Source organism: Leptosomus discolor, chromosome 3 (assembly GCF_034619465.1).
Source record: "Leptosomus discolor isolate bLepDis1 chromosome 3, bLepDis1.hap2, whole genome shotgun sequence".
NCBI lineage: Eukaryota > Metazoa > Chordata > Aves > Leptosomiformes > Leptosomidae > Leptosomus > Leptosomus discolor.
This window is the reverse complement of record NC_141393.1, coordinates 79374854-79390373: the sequence shown is the minus strand read 5'-3', so window position 1 is coordinate 79390373 and position 15520 is coordinate 79374854. Positions and strand designations below refer to the sequence as shown.

The 15520-nt window shown below is 41.9% G+C and overlaps 1 protein-coding gene across 1 annotated transcript; it reads left to right on the top strand.

Annotated features, from left to right (window-relative positions):
* Positions 1-4517: 4517 nt before the first annotated feature.
* On the top strand, positions 4518-11894 carry RWDD3 (RWD domain containing 3). Its single transcript, XM_086463280.1, has 4 exons — positions 4518-4602; positions 10365-10849; positions 11558-11673; positions 11772-11894. The coding sequence occupies exons 1-4, from the start codon at positions 4518-4520 to the stop codon at positions 11884-11886; spliced, it is 801 nt and encodes a 266-aa protein (XP_086319406.1). The 3' UTR covers positions 11887-11894.
* Positions 11895-15520: the final 3626 nt, after the last annotated feature.

The window sequence follows — 15520 nt, the reverse complement described above, 5'->3', positions numbered from 1 at the left end:
AAGGGGAGCTGTAGCTCTTCTGTCACCCTTTATGTAGGGATGTATGTATTTATTTCCCTGTCTCTCCCCTAGAAACAGCTTTGCTCCTCCCCTTCGTATTATGCCAATGGTCCTAGGTTCAGTCTCTTAAGAATTTTGCAGCTAAGCCCTAGAACATCTGCCCTGCTTTGCTGTAGAAGAAAGAGACTGTGTTGCCGGTAAGAAGGTATTTGTGTCCACTGTTGATTATTGCTGTTTTTACTGCCAAAGCAGTAAAAGTGTTCTGGATGACCATTTTTGAATTGCCATATGAAAGAGGTATGCTAGTTTAGTGTGAAATGGGACAACAATGCTGTCTAATGTTTGCATAACGATTTCACATTCAGGACTTTAATGTGCTTTGTCAGTACGTTTAAAGTCTAAAATGTGATGAATATTGTTCTGCCTCCAAAAGGTGTGAGAGTGGCAAAGGATCTCTCGGTGCTCTGAAAATGATTACAAGTAGTCTGTCATCTTATGCACTCCCATTTTGTTCCTTCAACTCTCCTGTCAAAAGTTTGGGAGGGTAATAGCCAAGGTGCCGAAGTTGGAAAGATGGAGGCACAGATCCTAAGGGTGCTGTAGTTCAGCAGCTAAAAATGAAGGGAACTGATAAACTAAGGAGCACTGCCTAATTTTTGGACCCTTACTATTGTGGTTTTTATAGAGGGTAGAAATGCCTCATTCCAAAACGCCACTCCTTTACTACTTAAAGAGATCTGTCCCCAACATTTAAATGACACTTTAATTAAATGACACTTTAATCCTTTGTCTCCCTTTGCTTACACTTGGAGGAAAACCCAGTAGTAAGGTGCCACTTGATGTGGAAGCTCAACTTATTTTGAGGATAGAATATACTACTCATAACGCTGGCTGTGCTTGTGTCTTCAATATCACACCCTTCCCTATTAATAAGTATCCTCACTTACGTTCTTTTTAAAAATACACAGAATTGCTAGTTTTCTACGAATTTTTAGTAGGCAACTTCATGCATTTTTACTCTCACTGAAAGAAAACGTGTTCTGTTTATTATTCTGTCTCACTTTGTACAAGGTAAATTGCAGGCAAAGATCTATATGCAGCGAATCAAGTAAGTATGGATTCTCTCAGCAATGTTAGTAACAATAGGAACCTGTGGCCGTACTAGATACGTCACGTTGTAAAAAGCATCCTTTTTAGTTAGCGTTAGATGGTTTATCACTTGTACGTGCATCTCCTTCAAGAAAAAATGGCTTGCCAAACTCCTCGAGAAAGAATCTCAAAGTCTTTTATGAATTGTGACAGTTGGATCTATTTGGTCTTACTCCACTTGTACGTGACCTTGTGTAGAAACCTGTGGGCAGGGTACTAGGCTTGGCTCCAAACCCAAATGTGTGGCCTCGAGCATGTGTGAAATGGTGCGATATTTACCAGTGAACCCCTGATTCCCATGGCAGCTACTCACAAGACACGTCTGTGTGTTCGCAGCATGGGCACGCTTTTTTTATGACTGGAGTCTGAATGAATCCAATTTTCAAAGGATAATGTAAATTTATTGGAAATATTGGGATTTTTATTAGGCCTCATTAAAAAAACTTTAAAGAATAGATAGTTTCCTTTGCTGACGTTCAGTTGGGACCACGGCCTCTCTTATAAAATAGAAACCATCGCGTTTGTTTTCAACATATTATGGTAAAAAAACCCCATTAAAGACGAAGTCATGATTTTTGTTTTTCCGATGTTTTGCCAATTTTATGGTAACTATAGAAAGTTTTAGCTATTTTTCTAACATGCTGCTTCTCTTGCCTCCAGCTTCTGAAGACTGTGACCCCATAAACCTCCTGTCTACAGAGACAGCTAATGCTTTAATTGATCATTAGTAGACCTTCAAAGTGAGTTTCCATCTGCCAAAAGATTAAGTGTCTTAGGGAATTGACTTAGAGCAGTTTGATGCATGGAGGATAAATGCAAGTGCCTTTAAAAAGCACTGTTAGACCACAAATCCTTGAAAAACTTGCTTCTAAAATACTTAAAGGGAAAGTATTAGAAAATATTTTTCCTCTGATTTGTTTTTTCTCGAAGGCTTTTTCTATATATCAATGAGAATTCATTAGCTTATTTTCAAAAACCTAAGAGCAAAACCTCATGAAAATGTCAAATTTAACCTTAGAACAAACCATGCAAAATTTGGCAGCTTTAATTTGCAACGTAATCTTTTCTTTTGTTAAGTGAATTTATTCCAACATTGAAAAAACACATGCTTTGGGCTCAAAAAGAACGATGGAAACTTTGCTACTAGCTGTACTTTAGAATACTGAGGAAAAACATCTCTGTGTTTTATCGCAATTTTTCACAACTACAGGGGCTGCTTCTCCTTCTGTTTTCTTTGAACTTTTTCCTTTTAGCTTATTTGAAGTGATTTTTTTACAGGTTTTCATGTTGCTTTCTCTCTGCCATTTTTGTACAAGCCACTTTTGGGAAAACTTCTGCCACTGCGGTTAACACTTTACAGTTGTTACCACAGAAATAACGGTGTCTTTCTTCAGTATCTCAAAAATCAGTGCTTGTAAGCTCAGTTAAGAACAGTTCTAGCTGGTAAGAACACCATTCTGGCTGCATTAGAGCGGTCAGCATTGTCGTAGCAGAAAACATAGGACCTGGAGCTGTCTTACAGCAGTGCCGAAAGATGGACGCGATTTGTGCGGCGTGGGTTAGCCCTCACGCTTAGCTGTGGTTCAGGGTTCCTCGTTAGTGTTTGTCTTGTGACCCCAACACGGGCAATGCAGCGATTTTTAGACTCTTCCTAGTGGTCCTTTAATGCCTTCTAGAGTACACGCTTTTGGGACCGCTCACAGTTGTGGTGGCTGGGACGGCAGGGTGGCTGGCACGGGAACGATGGCGAAAAGATGTAGATGGATGTTCCAAATTGACATTTTTTTCCCAAAGGTCCATCTACTCCTCTCTTATTAGCCACTCAGGTTAGGGCAAAACAGGTCTAAACGCACAGTTGTATGTATAATCACTAGTGGTTGTCCATGTAACACCTAATTGATTTGGGCCATAATTACAGTGAGTGGAAAGCAAAGATGCTACTTTTGCAAATAACACTGGGAAGATTCATCTTACCTATGTATGAAAGGGCATAATGTCAGGCAAAATGGAAAATACTGGTATCATCAGTGGCATATGGAGTTATGACAGGATGCTGGAGCTGGTTTAATGTAAGCTGACTCTAAAAAGCAAGATTTCTTTTTTAACTTTTATTTGCCACATGTTGATGGGAAAGGATCCATTTAGAGAAATGAATATTGCTAATATTATTCTATCAAACACTGCAATGTTTGAAGAAACCATAAAAAAGAGTTAAAATAAGATCTTGACTTCCATTTTGATAATAATGGAATATGAAGGCCAGATTGTAACTGTAGAAGTTCATTTCAAATTTAAATATTTAGCATTTTCACTAGTCTGCGAATACAAGAAAATTTATTACGTTAAGATGGAATTTAGATCTTTGACATGAAGCTGATATTTTCATAGCGTGAAAAATATCAAGCTGACATTATACTGTCTCATTTGATGACTTCCAAATGTCAGAGTGCGGTAACTTATTCATAGGGACCTCAATGTCTTGTGATAGTGTCAATTTAAAAGACATTTACATCGACTTTTTTTATTTAAACGTGTAAAATGGAATATGCAAAGTGGATGAGGAGAAGGGGGAAAGACCAGGGGCAAGGAAGTTCTTAATAATAGAATGAGGCACTTTTAAGGCTAATTTCCAGCCCAGCCTTGACAGCTGCATGGACTACTACTGGCAGTACTTCTGATGGCTCCCGTGGTCTTTCCTGTCACATTTCTTCCCTCATTCCCAGCACGGCACTCTCCTGTTATTTCAACAAAACTTAGGGGATTAAAAATAGCACGATAGACTTCCTTGAAAAAAGTAAACCACCCATCCCTTGCTTTTAAAAGTGATTTTGTAATCGTGGAAGATATTCAGTAGTTCTTTTGTGATTATGATCCCTGGGAGTTAGCGATACCGTTGGCTGTGGACCTCAGTCAGACGGCTGTGGACAGGAGGATGAAGCCACCATCGTTGAACACAAGCAGCATAAACTTATATTCTACTAAAACCTTCTGTACGAGCCTGCGTGGCTGCGCTTCGATCGACTGCCCACGCCCTGAGGACGATCGGGTCATTCCTTTCCGTGGGTCGGAGACCGCCACGCCAAAGTTGTACAAGGAGCCGGGCGCCGCCGCTACAGAGGGCGGCCATTTTGTTGGGTGCCGAGGCAGAGACGTTCCCGCCACCGCCTCTGCCGCTGCCGCTCGGAGGCTGCCGGGTGCTCGTTGCCGCCCTTGCCCGAACGGGGAGGCCGCCGCGGGGCTGGAAAGGGCCCCGCCGGTACCGAAACCCTGACGGGGTGGCGGAGGCGCCCCCATGCCGGCGGCGGGGCCAGCCCCGCCGCCGGCAGGGGGCGCCGCCGCCACCCCGGCCCGCGCTTCTAGCCGCGGCCATGTCGGAGCTGGCGCTGGAGGAGCTCTCGGCTCTCGCCGCCATCTACTGCGAGCCGGACGCTTGCGAGGTGCTGGCGGTCTCAGGTGAAGGCGGCCGCGCTCCCCTCTGCCTAGAGCTTCGGGTCGTCCCGTTCGGGAGGGTCTCGCCGCGCTGCCCAAGCCAAACCCGGCGCGGCGGCGGCGCCGCCGCCTCAGCCGGCGATTCTCCCGCTGTCCCGGCGCTGCCGTGCGCCGGCCGCGCTACCTCCGGCCCGGCCCTGAGAGGAGGCGCTGCCAGGCCCCAGCGGGGCAGCACCGGCTTAATCGCTTGTTGTCAGCGGCAGAGGCAAAGATGGGTGCCTTCTCTCCCGTCCTGCTGTGTCGGGGACAAATCCTAGCGGGTCCTACTCGTTTGTAATTAGCGACCTTAATTCCAGCGGTTTGCAGTGCGTGCAGAAACTTGGCAGTAGGCGAAGGGCAGCAGTCGGAATGGGCTGGCTGCTGTTTAGGTGACTAAACGTTGCATCTCGTACGTGTAAGGAGGCCAGGTGTGTCTCCTATAATGTGTAATAGGGTGCGGCTCTTGCTATGCATGAGAAGCTTTGGGTCACCGCTGGCTTTTTCTGGGGGTAAGGTAATAATCGGGGCCTTGCGATGTGCCAAACGTTCTCCACTTATATGGAGATACACAGCAATATGTGTATGGCTGTAGGTTTTACAGGGTGCTAAGGCTAACCTTTCATGTTTGCTGCAGGTGGGAAGGTGAGAAGATTTGTAATGCTTGCTCCCTTCAGCCGCTGGATGCTGTAGGGTAGGAGCGCAGGAAGGGTAGACACCTTTACTCCACGTTTTCCACACCAGGCATGGTGGGTGCTTATCAGAACATAGTTTTAAGAGATGACTTTTGTCACTTTGGCCTGTCACAGTGCTGTGAAGATGCCCCTTCAGCAAAGGAGAAAAATCTCAATAGTTCCTGTGTGCAACAGCAGTTACTGTTAGGCTTAAAGAAAGTGTCAGGTGGGATATGCCCATGTTACATGTCTGTTCAGATCCAGAGCATAAGTAAATTGTGCTTAGCACCTACCACAGATGTGACAGCTGTCCTATATATTTGTTGGAGAGACATATGCACACACACACACGCACACACAGAAAATGTGCATGTATTCTGTATCACTTACTGTTCCCTGGTGTCCTGGGAGCTATTGCAGCATCCTGCCTAGCAGAGCGACAGACAGCAAGCAAGCAGCTTCCTGCTGGTTGGACTGCAGTAAAGTCCTGGAGAGTGACTTTAAAAATGGATCCAGCAGCCTGCCGTCAAATTTATCTGCACATGTGTTCAGCCCAAAAGAACTGGGATTGATAAGGAAATGATTTTTTACTGTGAGAGGGACTGAGCACCTGGAACAGGTTGCCCATAGAGGTTGTGGAGTCTCCGTGCTTGGAGATACTCAAAAGCCATCTGGATGTCGCCCTGGGCAGCCTGCTGTAGGTGATCCTGCGTGAGCGGGGAGGTTGGACAAGATGACCTCCAGAGATCCCTGCCAACCTCGACCATTCTGTCATTCTGTGAAAATAACTTTGTGCTGCTTTGGTGTGAAATTCCATGTGGCTGCTTTTGAGGGACTCACTTTAACTAAAAAGTTTCGAAGAAATTAATTGAATAAAGCTCAAAGTTTTATTTGAAAGTAGTTGTTGAAATAGATTCGCACAGAACAGCAAGTGGTGATTTGAGAAGAGGACTTTGTGTGTAGACAGCCTCAGAAGGACAAAGGCATTAGCAGAATTGACTGGGGTAATCGAAAAGCAGATCTGGTTTGTGTCTAGATCTGCATGACACACCTCTTGCTCCAGTGTGGGCAGGTAATTCTGCCATTTTATTTTTTTATTTGGTGTTTAGAGTTGTATTTTTTTACATCGATGAAGTGGTTTGCCTGAGTTTTATTTTCTTAAAGTCAAAAAGTTCAGGGATATTATTTCAGATGTAGTTTGAAAACACAGTATCCAGGCTTAACAGATGTTTATTTTAAAAAATGTGAACCTATCTGAACATTGCATATGTACGTCTGTTGATCCAAATCTGTTGGAGAAGTAGATGCACATCCTTCTCTGTGCTTCATATACAGAAAAATGATTTTGTGTTTATAAGTTACCGGGATGTAAAAGGCTCAGGAACCTCCCTGGCACATAAAGTGAAGTGCCACAAGTGCACAACCAGAACAGGCTGTGTTATAAATTATATTTATATTGATGTTACGTGACCTTTGTGGGGCCTTTACCCGGGTTGTGTTCATTGTATGTTAGGATCGTGTGTATCTGCTTCATTTCCATCGTTTTGTGCTGGAATTGAAAGGATTATTGACAACAATGATTATTGGTGGTTTTCTTACTTTGGGAATTGACTTCTCTTTTCCGTTGGAGCTACGTGATCCTGTAGTTTGTATACAATTAGCTTTTGCTGTGTTCGTTAGCTTGCGTTTGCTTCATCTCTTCAAACCATGTAAATTATCATTGGCAAACGGTGCACAGAAGTAACTCCCAGTAAGGCTGTTACGTTATGCTCTCTGTAATACATTAAGAGGAATGTGTGTGTAGATCCACAGGATCAAAAAGGAGGCCATGGGGCATTTAGGGTTTTGAGCAATGTATGAAAATGCTTTTGCAGGTCTCTTGATATGGTAAAAACTTTGGCTTTCTGAAATTTAACAATGAAGTATTCAGAATGTAAAATGTGTTTTTATCAAAACCGATGTGTTGATGAATTTAAATAAACTAATTACAGCATATCTTTTTTTTTTTTTTACCTTACAAATCTATTTACAGAGATCAGTGTTACAGATAGAAATCCATAATTTACTTGCTAATCTGTTCTCTTCTGGTTTGCTCACCAAGCTTGCTGTAAAAATATATTTATATATTCTAAGCTTGTACGTTAGTAGGTGCCATTTTCTGAATTTAAATGCATGTGTTGCATAAAATGCCTTTGGGCAGGAGAGGAGGGGGATATCTGTCTGGTTGACGTGGAACATAAGAAAAAATCTGAAGTATGCTAGAGCTAAATATACTGATAAGCATGCAGCTATGGGGGAAAATAAGTTAAAATGTATTGAGTCCAGTCTTATTAGCACATTAAATGCCTGCAGAACGGTCTTTCCCAGCCTTTTATTTCAGAAATAATCACCATTTTGCTGTGAAGACAACTCAGACCTTGTAGCATGTGCAAACAAAGGAAATATTTCTGTAGAGCCTTGTTACGCAGGGCGACGGTGGTTTGCTCTTTGTTCTGCCAGCTGTCTGCAGCGCCCGCGCAGAAAATGGGCACTGGAATGTTTAAATAAACTTTAGATGCTGGAGCCCCGCAAACGTTTTGAACCGATTCTCCTTTTTTCAGAGTAAGTCTGAAGCAGATGTAAATGAGCACGGCTGGGCGTTTCGCCGTGGCTCGGGGTGTTACACCTTGGGGTGCGAGGCTGCGCGGCTTCCTTCGGATTAGTTCATCATCACAGGAGAAGGTGCGAGATTGTTGCAGGCTTAAGACTATGATCACTGCAGCAGGAGGCCCTCGCCGAAGGGGCAAGGTTGGCCTGTCTGTTTATCCCTCAGTTACTTCTGAGTTGGTGAGATCTGGTATGACAAGCTAGTGAGACAATCCTAGGAGGATTATCAGAAAGGTAACGTGTTTTCCTGTCGCTGTAATTAAGCTGGCAATGGAGTAGGATTCTTCAACTCATTTGTAGGCTGTGCATTTTAAAATTTCCTGGCAACATAGTTTAAAGTGAAGTGCTTCAGAGGCAGGAATATGATAATGTGAATACTGCTCAGACAAACGCAGCTTGCGTTCCGCTGGCTGCATACCTGGTGGGGCTGCCCGGTGTAAGGGGCAGCTGGAAGGAGCTGGGTTGGCAGGCGCTGGCTGTGTGCGGGGCAATGCTCAGGTACATGCAAAGACCCTCCATGGCTGCCAAGAGGGTGCTGGGGGTCCCAGGAGGTGCAGTGCAGGCTTCTCTTCTTGTGTGTGGTTATGTGTACTGAGCCTAGTGTTAATGGCAGAAGAGCTATCGGTGGTGGTGGCCAGGAAGAAGCGTTTGTCAGGGCAGCAGAAGACAGAGATTGGAACGGGAAGACTTGAGGTCCTGCTCCATCGGTACTGCCTGTGATCGAGGGCTGCATGCTGCCAGATGGATGCTGTGGAGACTGGAGTCTCTTCCAAGGCTGGTGCAGTTCTGAGGAAACTTGCCTTAAAAATAGCCTGGAACCTTTCATAGGGTCTTAGAAGACTGGACACCAACTCCTGTTGGCAGGGATGGGGCTTTGACAGGTAGTGCCTGTAGGTATGGGCACAGCTAGTGTAATTACATTTAATTCACTGGATTCACATCAACCGACTGCTTTCAGCCACTGGATTTGACTCTAGGTAGCAATAGTTTGTAGATGTTTGGAGACTTCTTTATAGTAGTTTGGTTATTGGGTTTGGATGGTTTGCTTATTTTATTTTGTGATGGCTCTGACCTAGAGAGTTCTTTGTATGACCCAGGAAGGAGGTTTGGGAACAAGCCCATGGCTAAGCTCTCTAAAGAGCTTCTGTCTGTCCAAGTCATTTTTAGGTTCTTTCACTTATTTAGTAGTGTTCAAATATAAAATCAGAGAGAGCACTGAGGCTGGTTAGCAGCATCAGCAATACTAATCAAACGTAATTCAACTGACTGTCATGTGAGGGAAGGGAAGGTAGGGGGAGAAGGCGGCCAGTCACTTCCAAAAGAGCTCCTCTGAAACTCAGCTCTGCTCTAATCTGCCTTTCAAATCTGGCTTCTGCTGCCCTCATAGAATGAATCAACTTGACATTTTAGCATTTTTTTAAAAGAAAAAGGGTGAAGTGTTTAGAATGCACCAAAGGGGTGAAGCAGAGAACATCTGAAGAAGATCATCTTTACCTGATACCCTCTTTCTTCATGGCAGAGGAGCAAAAGTAGATTAGGTCTTTGTCCCTGCTTTTCACTTCATGAAGTTTTGTATTGTTCTAGTCAGGAAAGTTTTATTGCAGGAATTGCTGTGCATAGCTTTCATATCCAGTGTCTTAGATTATGAGATTTAACGGGAAGATGTGGTCTTTTGCCCTTCCTGCTACGTACTGTGTGTATCGTTTTCATTCTGGAAAAAATTCTCTTCTAAAGTAGACCAACAACAGGTTTTGAGTAGATGTGCAAATATGTACACATACCTTTACATAAGTATGTGCATATGTATGTATGTATATAGTATCAGGGTCAGATGTACAACAGAGATGTTTTCATTATGTCAGTCCAACTGCTGTAAACGTAGAGAACTTGGCAGAAGAGAGTTAAGCATATTTTCACAGAAAGTTGTAGAGGACAAAGAATCTGACTTTTTTTTCTTTCCAAGTCTCTTTTTAGTGTGGAACTGCTTTTGAATGGTTGTCTTAAAAAATTCTCAGTACAAATCTGTTTGCCGTGTGCTGATACTGATGTTAGAAGTCTTACAGGTTTCTCTAGGAGCAAAGTTAGGGCAGTGCTGAGTCCGTCCAGAAAAGTCTATTTTCAGTCGCCCTTGCTGCTGCTGTCGAGCTGTAGAAGCCGACTTAGATGTTCCTAAGAGAGACAATGTTTTTTAGAACATGTTAGTAACTTTTCTTCTAGTCTGGTATGGAAGTGTTTCATTTCAGGCCTCCCTGCAAGTATAACTTGAACCATTGTTTGCAACCCCGCACCCCACAAAAACCCCCACACCCCTTATTTTTATAGAATGGCAGCCATTTGAGTTGAACTATTAAAGAAAATAACGTGACTTAATAATATATATGTATTTCAACTTCAAGCAACTATTAATGTTTATTTTTTGGTACTTTCCAGAGACACATGGAATCACATTTAGAATTCAAGTCAGCGTGAAAGAACTGCTGGATACAGATGTACTTTTGAAGCTGTTGTTTCATTTACCAGTCAATTATCCATCAACTCTACCAGATATTTCCGTTAACTCAGACCAGCTTACAAGGGCCCAGTGTATGGACGTGAAAGATAAATTACTTGAACAAGCAAAGAAGCATCTTTCTGAACCCATGATACATGATCTGATTCTTTGGATCCAGCAACATCTTAAATATTTCATTAAGCAATCAGCAACAGTTTGCAATGAAAAAACTGCTTTGTCAAAAGGAACAAGCGCAGAGGATGGTATCTGGATGCTCCTTTTGCATTTAGATCACATGAGAGCAAAGGCAAAATACGTCAAAACTGTGGAAAAATGGGCTTCAGATCTAAGGCTGACTGGAAGACTGATGTTCATGGGCAAGATAATATTGATTCTTCTTCAGGGTGACAGGAGCAACATTAAGGTGCAGGAACAATGAATGTTGACTAGGTCTATTGATTTACCACTGAAACCTATGTGTCTGAATATTTTGTGTGTGTTTTTCTAAGATTAACAATTTTGGAAGCAGACTGATCATTAGCAGAGTAGGAAGGCCCAACAACTTCATTCTGTGTTTAAGAAAAAGAAGGAATTTTGTGAGAAAGAAACCAGTGATACCTGTGGCCTGTATTGCTTAGCTTCCTGCTGTAATTATACCCCTGTACTCCCTGTGTTTCCTGACTGTAATATGCTTAGAGTCTGTCTCCTGTGTTTCCCAAGTACCCCAGAAAACACAAAATTCGTGATGAGAAATTAATAACAGACATATTTCTAGCTCATTACTAACTAACTCCTTCCTTGACTTAGACCACATGGTGCTCCTAGCGCACGTCTGGGCTTTGAACTTCTTGTCTGAACTTACAGACTCCCGCTGCGTTAGGCAGGTTTTTGTGGTGGTGATGGAGGAGAATGTTTTGGCATTTCAAGCTCATGTTCTCTAGGTCTCTTTAAGACCGCGCTTCACTTCGGGCTGATGAATAGGAATAGTCATGGACTTTGTGGGATGGGGACTTTCAAACTTTGATTGCTATGTTCTGAAAAAATCCTATATGTTTCATATAGATTTTTGCATTTTACTAAACTTCAGAGATACCAGGTGACATTTAATATTTTGTTCTTTTTTGTCATTTAGGAGTATTTGATTCTTCAGAAAACTTCTAAGGTAGATGTGGACTCAAGCGGAAAGAAATGCAAAGAGAAAATGATTAGTGTGCTGTGTGAGACAAAAGTACAGTCACAGCATAAAAGGTATAATTTAGTACTGTTGTGGATAGAAAAGTAACAGAATCGATAATTACATTCTGACAAATCTAGGCATATTCATGAGTTTGCCTTTTACAATGTAGGTTTCAGACGTTTGAAGTCAAAGAATATTCAACAATGGACGAGCTACAAAAGGAATTTGAAACTGCAGGACTTACAAGTCTTTTCTCTGAGTTTGTGCCTCCTCTTCTAAAATAAAATTGAAAGAAAACGCTGGACTCTTCGACCAAAGCAGTAGTTGGCTGCAGATCCTGATGGAAGATAAAAGGACTGATTTGGCAAAGAGCGTTAAAGATTTTCTGCAAAAGATGCCGGAAGTAGCCGTCTTCTTGAAAGAAGGAGAAGGCAATTGATACCTTGAGAACTGATAATTTCTTGACATTTATGTATTGGTAATTTTTTCCAAGGAACGTGGAGTTAATTGTGGCACTTGCATGGCAGGCCTGAGAGACTGGGAAGAAATCATGTTAAAGTAACAGTCTTCTAGATAGACTCTGTTTTGCAAACCCTGTTTTTCAATGTTTTGTTTTTTTATCTCTCATGGGAGTGGTTTTTCATAATGGCCTGCTAGAAAGCATGATTAATTTTGCTTTGAAAGCTTATATGAAGATATTTCTATAAAAAGCCTAGCAAACAGAGATTTGAATATGTGAGGACATCATATACTGAATATCCCTTGGGTGTTCATCTGCTAACTTCTCCATTTATTTGACTGTAAGTGCTAGACTGTTGATTTAAAGGAAAAGCTCATGTCACTTGGGGCCTGAAAAAACTTAGAAGTGTCTTTTTGAATGTTAGTTTTTATTCTAAAATGTGTAAAAACACCCGAGTGGAGAATTTAAATTAATTAAAAAGCTAAGGTAAAGCCAATTGTAATGTTTTCTTTGATAGTTTACAGATTCCTTTTTGCACGTTGTCTGGTTTTACTGTCTGTGCATCTTTAGATATCTTGATTCAATTAAACTGTTAGAGCAGTATATACACAGACTTCAGTCTTCTGTCTCTCAAGACTTCTGTCAAGTCTTCTGTCATTTGAGAAGCTGGTAAGTTGTGACTCCGTATTACAATTTCCCTACCTTTAGGTTTTGGGGGTTTTTTTGGTTGGTCAGTGGCCTTGGCCAGCTTATACACTTGTTTTTTTTATCACCAGTGTTTTACTTCAGTATAATGTTACAAATTACGTACATAATTTTTACAAATTGAGTTGTGCAAGTTCTGTTTGCCTAGGGAGAATTGGATACTTATTTCTTACAATTATTAATGTCCTTTGGTTTCTGTTTTACCCGATACCATTCCCTAGCAAGACTAGAGAAATTGTCCAGTAGTAAAAATTTTGAAGTCACGAGTTTCTCAGTAACTAGCGACACCGTTTCAACTGACTTTAGCAGGTGGCTGAACATGTGCTTTGCTGTTCTGTGAAGCCAAATGTCTCACGTATTCTTTGTTAACTGAATAGATTTGATCAATTCAGAGTGAATTAATTTATCTCCGTTGTACCGGGGGAAGACTGGTACAATTTAGTTAGTTCCCGTGGTGTGGTTTGGCAGATCATTACGCAAGACATTTGATTTCCAGTTTCATACTCAGACCATGAGATCATACCTCTTTCTGTACATACACCAGAAAAGCAGCTAAAGCAAACTATTAAGATTTTTAGGTTTTACTGTTTGAGATACCGAATGTATAAAGGGTTGTAGGCTATTTGAGAATTTCTGAAGTTTTTAAGGAGTTTGGTAAATTTCCTAATATGGAGTGTCTCAAATACGTACATTGCATGTTATTTTATGCACCCAGGCTTATTTAATGAGACAGTAGCAAAAGCTCTTCTTAATGAGTCTTTCACGTGTAGCACATATAGTACTTCAGGCACAGCAGAAAACAGACTGGGTTAAACAGGTTTCACAAATCTGTTCTGCATTATTTTGAAATGGCTTCCTGAGAGAAAGGAAATCTAATTTTCTATCTTTTTAAATGTATGCGGAGATGAAATTTTACTTTTATAAAGAAGAATAAACCACAAGTATCTTTACAGTATTAAAATAACATGTATTTTAAATTGCAGTTTTCAGAATTGAGCTATTTCTCAGTTGAAATACCTATGTTGAAAAATGGGGTGTCAGTGGAGTATAAAGTCTGGAAAAGACGCAAAGGCTGCTCTCTCCTTACACTGGGCGATAGATCTGACAACTGTCAAACCTGAGAAAGGGCCTGTGCCTGTACAGCGTAAGAAAGCGTGATCTGTGTGTCTCTGCAGAGCTAAATCTTGTAAAGTTTTGCCAGAAGGATTTCGTGTCCTCAGCCAGATCTTTGCTTTAAAACGTTCCACTGTTCTGGAAGGAGAATAGTAAGGCACTTCAGCACCACCTGTATCACAGTCTTGGCCGTTAAAGTGTAGCCGGGGCCTTACCCAGCGTGCATATAAATGAGCGGTATGTTCTTGCTGTTGATTTTGGGAATTGGGTTGAGTAGCGGACCTGGTCGTGTGCTCTCACGTGGCGTGTGACTGCAGAAATAATGGAGGCAGGCAGTTGTGGTCGTCTTTCTTGCAAGATTAGATGCAAACTCTCCAACTTTTTCCTCCCTACTGTAAAAGCCGCTCTAATCAGCTGCGTAAGAGAAGCCATTTGTAGGGTCAGTGGTTGCCGGTTGCACTTGGATACAAATTCACGTATTTTCTTAAATATTGTTGCTTGATGCCTTCGAGGTTCTTTAGTCAGAGCTCGCCTTCTGCAACAGGCAATTAAAAAAAGTAAAAAAAGAGCAAATGACAATTGGGTAAACTGCAGCCCTCTTCTGGTCTGTGCTCATCTTCTTGCCAGATGAAGTTGTGAGAAGTTAGGTGATTTCTGTATTTCGGGAGTTGTAAAAAGCAGTTTGTACCATGGATTTTTATCATAGTTGCCTGTGTTACTCAGTAGCTTACATTGGACAAATCACCAAGTCCAGGGTAGGAAAAGACTGTGGGTTTTTTGCTTGGTTTGATGTGTTTCAGGAGAATTACAAATCTGATCAGCTTGATACTGTTCAGACAGCAGAGAACATGAAAACTGATGTCAGTCTGATTCTGTCAAAGCAAACGCTTTTCCCTACCCGTCAATCAGTCACTTATTTTGAAGGGTAGGAGGATATCTTGTGTTCAGTCAAGTAAACAATATTTGTAAAGGTTGTTCTTTTGGAAGGATGTTGCAGCCGTCCGTTAACTGATGGTTTGTTTGCATTTACTGTAAAAAGAGATGGGCACGCCTGTGAGCTCCGGGGGCACAAAAGTCATCGAAATGCGTACTGCGGTGCATGTTCCACCCTCCAAGGGAACTGGAGCAGACACAGAAGACCAAAACACAGGGAAACAAAGTCAAAGCTCCTGAGAATTGTTTAAGAATGCATATCCGTGTCTAAAAAGTTAGTGAAGTGTATATAGCTATCGCAATCAGACAATTCAATTGCAAGGAAAAAAGAAATCCACAAAGGAAAAACGGTTTAACAAATAAGAAACAGGCTTTCTTCTGGCCGTTGTATCATAAATAGTTCTTCGAACAGCATGGTTAGGAAAGCCTCGTTTCCCGTGGACTTTCTTGTTTCTAAACAATTGCACACATGAAGCCTTTCTTGCAGAAGACACATTCATGATGGTGCTCTCCCAGGCGGGTTCCGCGATGGCTGATACTGGTTGTGCTCTCTGCATAAGTCCTTAAAGTATCAATAGCATTTTTCTTCTGTGCTACTTGTTTTCATCAAAGTTGTAGGAACTTGGTTTCTTTCAGGCTGTTAACCTCTGATTCTAATTGAAATGAGCTGAATTCAAAAGTTCTAGAAGAATTTTGTAGTATAAATA

Coding starts and splice junctions, on each gene's coding strand:
- RWDD3 (XM_086463280.1), top strand. CDS start 4,518: ATGTCGGAGCTGGCGCTGGAGGAGCTCTCGGCTCTCGCCGCCATCTAC. Junction 10,850..11,557: donor GTGACAGGAGCAACATTAAG/GTGCAGGAACAA, acceptor TTTGTCATTTAG/GAGTATTTGATTCTTCAGAA. Junction 11,674..11,771: donor GTACAGTCACAGCATAAAAG/GTATAATTTAGT, acceptor TTTACAATGTAG/GTTTCAGACGTTTGAAGTCA.